The 9,597-nt window shown below is 34.6% G+C and overlaps 1 protein-coding gene across 1 annotated transcript; it reads right to left on the minus strand.

The window, feature by feature from the left end:
• Positions 1-288: 288 nt before the first annotated feature.
• On the minus strand, positions 289-9,541 carry LOC105328790 (uncharacterized). Its single transcript, XM_011429801.4, has 8 exons — positions 9,235-9,541; positions 4,905-5,157; positions 4,270-4,574; positions 3,881-4,027; positions 3,443-3,777; positions 2,012-3,271; positions 1,485-1,713; positions 289-1,217 (listed from the first exon to the last, which is right to left on the minus strand). Exons 1-8 carry the CDS (start codon positions 9,475-9,477, stop codon positions 744-746), a joined length of 3,246 nt encoding a protein of 1,081 aa, XP_011428103.3. The 5' UTR covers positions 9,478-9,541; the 3' UTR covers positions 289-743.
• Positions 9,542-9,597: the final 56 nt, after the last annotated feature.

The following is a 9,597-nucleotide window of genomic DNA, read 5'->3' on the forward strand; positions in this document are numbered from 1 at the left end:
ACTTAATTTCCATAATTCAATAAGAGACTTAACATATGCCTTCTTTTACATCTAGTATCAAGTGTTTTCCTACATGGCGGTAGGTGTTTATTCTACGCTAGTGCAACAATGGCAATTGCAAGCAAGCATATCAGTTTGCATACTATCACACAGGTTCTGTCCTATTCAAATTTCAAATTTCAAATTGAAAAAAAAAATATTTAAAAACGTTGCCCACGTGGACTTTGCATGTACCCAGTACAGGGAATTTGTCCCTGACCCTTTGTTTACGTAAGAACAAGACTGATGTTATTTGGAAACCGTTTATTATGAACACAACAGTTATTGTAACAGTGTAAGGAACAGTTCTACAAACGGTCCTCTGTACATAAAACAAGACACATTCTTCTAGATCACAGATAAATAAACTTAAATACAGTCACATCGTATTACTAACGTACATACAAATACTTTTATATGAAACCCATATTCTGATGCAGAAGGTTCTACGATAGGCCTGCTGATATGCTAATTAACTAACTTTTTTTCAATTTAGTAATTGTAGGACTTGACGTACGAGCTTGTGCGTATGTTCTAGCATAAAGTAAGGTATAGCTACAATGCCCAGGTTTTTCCTGAAGTTCATTCGATTCTATTAAATAACCAGACAGAACAACATACATTCAAAATACACAATCAGCATACCATCACTTACATATGTAACTGATTTGCGACTGTTCATATGAGAAGAGCTAGACAGTAATTTATTCACGAGAAGGAGCACCGAATCCATCAAATCTTTGAGCAGAAGTTGGATTTTCTTCTTCCACTGTTCGCATTCTGTCAATGATCGGAAATTTCAATCTCATGAATTCCTCCATATGCGGTCGGTCGTCTGCTTTTCCGAAGCACTTGGTCATGACGTCATACACTTCTCTCGGCTGGCCTTGAAGAGTCTCGTGCAGTTTCAACATTTCCCGCGGATTAACTTCTCTCGCAAACTGGTCGAGCGACCAGGTGCGGTATTCCTTGTAAGGTTTTATCTTGAAAATCAATTCCAGGGCCAAAAGTCCTGCTGCGTACGCATCATCACATGAGAGGTAGGCTTCGTCGTTCAACACTTCCGGTGAAATGAAGACAAAGTGAGAGACTTCGACAGACTCCCTGTCCATTGGGAAATTTGCTTTCCTTGGCAAACACGCTCCAGTAAGAGTGACCCTTTCTGTAGATTGGTCCAGCTGATGACGAAAAACAGCATCATTACGTCATGAATCGTCATATATTACGAATCCAATTGGGAATGAAAATTTTTAAAATTGAATTTGCTTAATTATATGAACGTATTTTAAGGTAGTGGTTGCAGAGTATAATCACACAAGATAGGCTTAAAATTGACAATAATCCTTAAGATTTCAGTGGACCGAGCATGATTTTAAAAGAAAGTATTTTTACTACACTTATTATAACAATTTTAAGGTGTAGAACTATTAACATGTTTAGCATACCGTAATAGTGTGTGTGTTCAGCTCCATGTGAACTAATCTCCGACGATGGAGGTACTCCAGCCCTTTCACTGTCTCCTGAAATATCCGGATCCTCTCTTTCCCGTCCCTGGTTTTACTCTTTAAGTATTGTCGGAGTGTCCGCATTTTGTTCTTGTAGATGAGAGCCGGAAAACCAACGTAAGCTCGATGGAGACCAAGGAACTCGGCGACATGTTGGTGTTTCAGAAACCTGAGCAAAGGAAAGAGCATTGATGTACTAGATGTACTAGAATAAGTAATTTGAACAACTCCAGGTGATTTAATAACTGGCACAATTTAAAGAATTAAAGTGTGAAGTCCTCTAAATGAGATACTTGTATCAAATATCAAATCTTGACAAGATCAACTGCAATGAGAGAGAGAGAGAGAGAGAGAGAGAGAGAGAGAGAGAGAGAGAGAGAGAGATAAAATACTGCAGACCTCTTTATATTCTTTATTCAAACATCTTTCAAAGAGATGAATTGTATTATAGTATAGCGAATCTGTACCTGAGTTTTGAAACCTCCGATGTGATATTGTTAACCCCTGATGACGTCATGTAAATTCTGATGAACACTGGCGTATCCTCCCTCTCTTCTTCCTTTCTGACGGTTCCATTCTGGAGTATGGTCCACAGGGCTCTTGTTTCGCCCGTCATCGCCCCATTGTTCTCATTATAACTTTTCTCGATGAAGTTGGAAATTCCGATGGTCTGGTTACTAGAATGGTTTATGGAGTTGGAAATCTGAATATCGGCATGCCGGAAGTCATCTACAAAGATTTCTCCTTCTCCGTACTCAGTCAGCTGCTGTTTTAGATCCTCTAGTCCATGCATCATCTCTTCATATAGTTCTATGGATACATTCGTATCTTTTCTGCATCGTAGAATATGTTCCATGACTTCTCTGTTGGCCTTGATGATTGCAGGTATCTTCTGTTGAATATCTGAAAGCTTTTCTCTGCTCTGATCCAACAAATTGTCAACAAACTTTCGCAGGAAAGTGTTCCCTTTCGGCGTATTGAGAAGGTAATTGTAATACCGGTCTGACTTTTCACGAGTTACTTTGGTCCGATATTTTACGTACTCCCCCATGCGATTTTTGCCGGGAACCAAACTTTGTAGGGCGTTACCAAGAGGGGAAAGAATTTGGGCAATGAAAGGAACTGACAGTTGGTTTTCCGTGTCTTCTGTGTCCATCATCATGCTTGGTAAATTACTTTGACCAAAAATGGAGTTCCGTTTTCGCAAGGTTCCGAATTGATAACCAGAGTCGTTGCTGGTTATGGATCGACAATCTGAGTTAAGCTCGTCATCCACATCAGTCAATTCGTCGTTCAACAACTTCAGTTCATTGTTGATCTCTCTGAGAATAGTTTTTTCGATGTCGTGAATATGGCCTTGCTTCTCCTCCCATCTTACCAGCTCTTTGGATATTCTTTTCGATGTCATCTCGTAAATTTCCATCTTTAAGTCGTCCCAGCAGGAGAATTTCTGTGGATCGGGAGTTTCATTCAGTGCCCAAATTATGATTCCTGTTCTAGATGGATGTGTCATTAAATGCTGTTTGAACGACTGGAAGATTTCTTCACTTGCTTTGTCAATTTTATCGGAGAGAGCTTTGAAAACATTTTCCGCCTGAGAATTCAACCTTTGTAACTTTAATTCTATATGAGACAGTTTTTCCTGAAGACTTTCCTCTGAACCGTCCAAGCGATGTACAAAAGTCTTCAAGTGATGAGTCATTCTTTTTAATATGGTTTCCAACCATCTAAAAATGAATAGAATTTGCAAGTGAATTCACACTTCTGTTTTTTTTTTAAATTTCTGGCGTTACGTACTGATATTTACAAGAATTCAGATTTAAGTAACTGTTTTAGTATTGTTGTTTTTTTTAAATGAATGATGTAATTAAAAACTTCGTTTCTTTTTCCATACTTACTTGTAAGTAGATGTAACCCTTTTATCGAGTGCAGATTCAAAAAGTTCATGAATCCCTTCCCATAATGCCTTGTAATCTGGAGTGATGTAGTTCTCGTTCTGGTTCAACTCTCGCCTTGCCTCGAGGGCTGAAAACTTGATCACTTGATCTGTTTTAAGACCAGGCCAGAACTTTTCGAGTTTTGTCACAATGTGTTGAAATACTTCCTCTCTCTCGCTTTTCAAATCGTCCCAGTGGTTACATATAAACAGAGCCAGTCTTGGATCGAACCCCAGGCCACTGCCATCTTTCTTTTCCTTTTTGGTGGTTATAATCATTTTCAGCAAATCCCCGAGCTGAAAAAGGAAGAAAATTCAAATAAAGACCTGTCCTGATAAGAAATAAAATTCTTTTTTCTTGAGTCTACATGTATATCTCAAATGTAAGTTGAAAACCAACCCTATCTTCGTCCACTCGCGACCCACTGTTTGACTTGATCAGATATAGGAATCCGTGGATCTCGTTGTTGGCAACAAAGCGTTTGATGACGCTGTCCATGACTGGGTTTTCTCCTATTCCTGGTGAATCCACCAAAACAAGTCCACACTACACAAAAGCCAGAATCACAACATTAGCTTGACCTTGACCTTTAATCAATTCCAAAATTAGGTTTTTGACTTTGGTTTGTTACCATTAATTAGGGAACAAAACTCACACCCCCCCCCCCCAAATAAAAAAGACACCCAAAAAACAAAAACAAAACAAAACAAAAACTATGGTAGAGATCTAAAACAGTCGAAATTAAACTATTAACAAAAAATCTTTTGCAAATAGAACTGCTCAAATACCTTTAGAATCTTGCTTGGGATTTTGAGATGGACTTCGACGATTCTGTCCCCAGTTCGCTCAGTGGTCTCCCTTAGTGTTAGGTCGTGTTCAAACAATAGTTTTTCTACTTGTTTGTTCACTTCTATGCCGGGTGTGAGGGGGACATCTTCTTTGTTCCCGCTTTCGTAAAGGACGCACACAGAGACCTTTGTTCCATACGATATACGCGTGATGACGGATGTACAGCAAACAGCTTTGACTGTCAGGAGGTCCTTCTCGCCCAGAACCAGATTCAGAAATGTTGATTTACCAGCATTTGTTTCACCTTCAATGCAAAAATGTACCACATTTTGATTACAGTGTTTAAATATCAGTATATATGGAATTACTTAAATAGTATAAGGTGTAACTTGTAATGCATATTTGGAGTGTATGAAAAAATGACAATAACAAAACCGTCAACCATTTTATTCGGTCTCTCTGTCAAATCATTATGCGAATATGGACAAGGTTCAAGATCGACCATTTATACATTGATGCCACATGCTACTATTTTAAGTTTTATAGTGCTCATTTATTGAAGAATCAAGGATTGGTTTAGTAGCACCAACTTGTAAGTAATCTCAGTACTTTGATTATAAAAACGTCAGTTTACCTGCTACAACTACCACGCAATGTCCGCTGGTGATGTATTTGGTTTTGATAGTAAGATCTGTAACAAGGTCCTTTGTAATGCCCTCGGTCTGTAGAAGAGATTCCAGAGTTGTCTGCCCTTTGATGCGTTCCCTGCCGGAAGTAGACAATTTGTGGAAATTTGCGTTGGTATCCTTGAATTTACCGAGGAGTTCCCGTAGTTTTTTCCTTCTCTGGTAGTCGTCTGCTTGTTTATCGGAGAGTAACTTTAGAACCTTAAAAAGAGAAAAAAAATATTTAAACTAAAATATTTGCTTTCTAAATACTTTTTTGTGATTTGAATTATATTTTCTCTTGGCAGAGATCATTGTACATATTGTTTGCCGTTGTTTTAATATGATGATAGAAATGATGATGAAATAAGACTGATTATCAAAAAACCTTTTAAGAAAGTCTCCGAATAAAATTGTCTTTTATTTAATGTCTTAAATACTATCTTAAAATATTTAGAACCAATATCCAGTTCAGAATTTTCCTACTGGCCAAACAGTGAAAGTTTCATCAGAAAAACCAAATAAATGTGAAATAAACTTAAAAAGCCATTAAATAAGATATCGGAGTACTAGGTATCTTGTTATTTTGCTTACTGTCAATTACCAGTATCTACGGGCTAAAAGTAAATAGTTTTATAATTAGCAATTTCTAGGTGACTGAGATTTTATTTCACCAATCTGTTGTGAGTATAAAGAACACGAACTTCATTTCAGTTGAAAGCTAATCGTCTTACAAAAAAAATAAATATATGCAGTGTGTATTCAACACCCCACAGAGCTTTTCTTTATTTCTGGACAATACCCCACCCGTCATTGGCTTCTGATTGGTGGAAAGTCAGGCTCATGGAACCCGGAAGACAAATTATGTCTTTAAACATTTCAATTGAACAATTTAAAACTGTCTGTAAACTTAAACGGCTTTCAAAATTTTTTAAATGCCAATTCACGCATGGCTGAAAATGGTTCTATTGACAAACTGCACTAAGTTATCCTTCAAACATCATAAGGCAGAATTTGTATCGATCTCTTCGAAAAATACTGCATTGCTTTGGGTTATATTGATTTAAGAGGACTGGATAATAGTGACCATTTTAAGACTTTTTTTTACCTCCTTTAAATGAAGAGTTCTGTATAAAGATATAGAAAAATGTTCAAAATTGTAAAGAGAAAATATTTTAGAATTTCTCTCTCCTAAATAATGATGTAAAGCAGAGCATATCCTGTTAAAAAGTGTAAGGCAAATCTGACTTAATTTTTTTTAATCACCTAGCCTCCTTAAATGCAAAGATTTGTACGAATCAAATAATTGTGAATTTTGGTTAAAAGTGAAAAACAAAATTATAATAAATAAATGACCATTTAGAATTAAAAAGAAACCTAATAACAAGGATTTAAAATAAGTTATTAAACTACGGAAAAACCCCCCAAAAGATTTATTTCGAGCAATATATTGCACCATTTTTCATGTCAATTTTTTTATTATTAAACCTGCTTGAATACAACGTCACGAAACACATCGTATCTGGTTTCCATGCTTTATCTTTTGAATTCTTTTTCGTGATTTCAATGATAATGGAAAGGATATATATGTATGGTATGTAAGGTTACCACTGCTATTGAGATGCTGCTTTTAAACACAGAATGAAAATGTAAAGATGATACTGTGGCGAAAACCGAGAATTGATAGACAAAAAGCGCATGACTAAGAATTTTGCGAATTCCCAATACCAAATTTCCCTCAAATCTACACCTGAGCGTTCAAAGAAAATAATTGAAATGGAAAAAAAAATACGCCTTTGTTTCAAAAAATGAAATCCCCGCCATTCTCTTGTATTTTTAGTTTTGTAATGTAATACTTTTGTCTGTTTCTGAAATTACAAAGGGGAATTTCACTTTCCAAAATGATGTCATAACATATATTTAGATATGTTTCATTTACTTTAAATTAAAATCAATGTATCATTAAACAATTGTTTTAAAAATTTAAAAATTCAAACCATTTCATAGAATCGCAATTCTGAAAAGAAAAATATTACATTGTTGAGACCAAAAAACCCAACTCAACAGTCATTTCATATTACACAAAAATTTGAAATACATGTATTGAATATTTTTTCTATAATCGATAGTAGGCCTTTTTTCTTTCAAGACATTTTTTGGAGAAAAAAATTATTGATTTATTTAAAATCCCATAACATACTAGACTGTGTCTAAACACACGTACCCCCTTTTATATAGCATACGTGCACCTATAGCGAATTGAACGCAGTCGATCAGGTAATTTTCTTTAATTATATATGTTTTCAACCAAAACGTTTCGCAGAACTTGTCCTTGAATGTACAGACGGACTCGATTGTAAGATTGTGTAATCAATAAACGAGAGAGAGAGAGAGAGAGAGAGAGAGAGAGAGAGAGAGAGAGAGAGAGAGAGAGAGAGAGAGAGAGAGAGAGAGAGAGAGAGATTTATTTGCTTCTCTAAAGTGGCTTCAAAATATCTTTTATCAGGTAAACCCTTATAAATGCTTATTTATTTATATACTTAAAAACAAATAGATACTTATCAGTTCTAAAATTAATTCATTTTTCATCGACCCGGAAGATAGAATATGCAAATGAGACTGTGATATTGATCTACACCAATGAAGGTCATTATTTAATTGCTTTAATGACAAACAGAAAAAAAACCCCCTGATATGGGTATGTAAATAAAAGATCAAATACAGTTGCCAAGCGGAATCTTATCATGTTTATTTAAATGAAGCATGTGATTTAAATTTAACATGCTTTTTTATATTGTAAATTCATACGTTCCGCCGACACAGTTCCTAATATTCTTTCAATTGAAAATTACTTTCAAGTTTTTTAAAGGACTCTATCCCAAAACATTTTTTTTTTATTTTAATAGATATTTTATAATTCAAAGAATATTACACAAAACTAAAAAGGGACATTTTGTCTTTTGTAATCAAAATATGAAATGAAATGAAAAATGTTCTTGATAACGTGAATGAAACTGATGAAAATTAGAATGCTTCGAGATAATATATTACATGATGGAAGTTTTTTAGAATACATGTTATTTTATCCCAAAAAATATTCTAGGCTTCCGATAATTTGTTGCTTGAAAAAAAAATTGGGTCTTTTATGGGCAAACAATCTGACCAGAAACGTTTTTTTTTTCCTATTCACAATTTTACGAATATAATTTGTTTTTATTCTGACAAAATTTATTAGTTTAAAAACTTTTTAAAAAATAAATATTTCTAATCCATAACTGGTTATTATTTTAAAAAAAAATGTTTAAAATATCTTTAATTTCATTTTTGCAATGATGCAAGAGTTTCACAGAATAAAAAAAAAGTAAATAAAAGAAAATAACTAAAAAATATAGATATTTGAAGTCCAAATTTTTAAAGTACGTTCTTATATTAATGATGTTAATAATAATTTTACAATATTTAAAGAAGAAATGTTAAAACATATTCGGCAAATAGTTTGAAAATAAAGGATATGAAGATCTGCGTACATACGCCATAAAAATGCATAAACAGAAGCCCCTCTACCAGAACAATGCCTACCAAAAAAGAAGCAAACAATAGACATGTACAGTGTATATTGTCAACTCAATGATTATCTGATTGATTATATCATGTAACAACATATACAGTACTCTTATAGAAAGTTTCAAAACTAATAAATGTTAATCAAAAGAAGAAAGCAGCAATAGGTTTATATTTTACTAGTCAACCCTCCTCCGCCTCGAAAAAAAAATCAATTACTAGTAATTTGAAAACAAATGAAAGATAATGAATCCAGATAATTAAGCCAGATAATTGTAAAAAATAAACACCCCACACACAAAAGTGTTTGCAACATGCAAGTAAACTATATAAATGTAAAAAATCTATGAGATATTGAAATTACTTCTATCATATTATAATACTGTTTCGTTCTCATTCTAAACTAAATAGTATTGTTGGATTGTTATTTACAGTTGTATCTACCTCCCGAATCTGTTATTCTGCGCTTAACATTGGCATTGGATTGCGTTTAATTGTATAAGATTCAAAAGATCGATGATGAATCAGTTAAAGAGACAAAACAGTCTGCTAAAACTATCTGAAATCAATGTCAATCAAAACAAGTTACGAATGTTACTGACGTGTGTTTTTTTATTTCCACTCAAAATTATTTTGCAAATTCTAATAATACTTCTATAACTGTACCTGTCTTAAATGAAGAACCTTAATAAAAGCATATCTAATTTTTTGAAATCTTTCTTTAACGGAGTCTGTTACCTTCTCAATTGGGTTCCCCTTCGACTCCATGAAATCCAGGTGCATACAGATTCGGGTTCTCATTTCTTCCACCGTGTTAAGACCGCTCAGACTGACGTCCAGTTCGTCGGCATAGTCCATGACAGTGTCCAAGTCAGCGTCCGGACTCAGCACCATGTCCTTGTTAATGTCAACGCTCCCGCGCCTTGTTATCATAAAGTCCTTATAGGACGTGTCCATATCAGGAGTTCTAGGACTCGCCATTTTTTCTTAGCACAGAACAACTCGCTCTTGGTTTTGCGATGACTGCGAAGAATCGCCAACTGCAATTGACTATATAAAGATGGGTTTTTCTTATGCGACTGCGCATGCCTATTCTGTCTT

Source organism: Magallana gigas, chromosome 4 (assembly GCF_963853765.1).
Source record: "Magallana gigas chromosome 4, xbMagGiga1.1, whole genome shotgun sequence".
Classification (NCBI taxonomy): domain Eukaryota; kingdom Metazoa; phylum Mollusca; class Bivalvia; order Ostreida; family Ostreidae; genus Magallana; species Magallana gigas.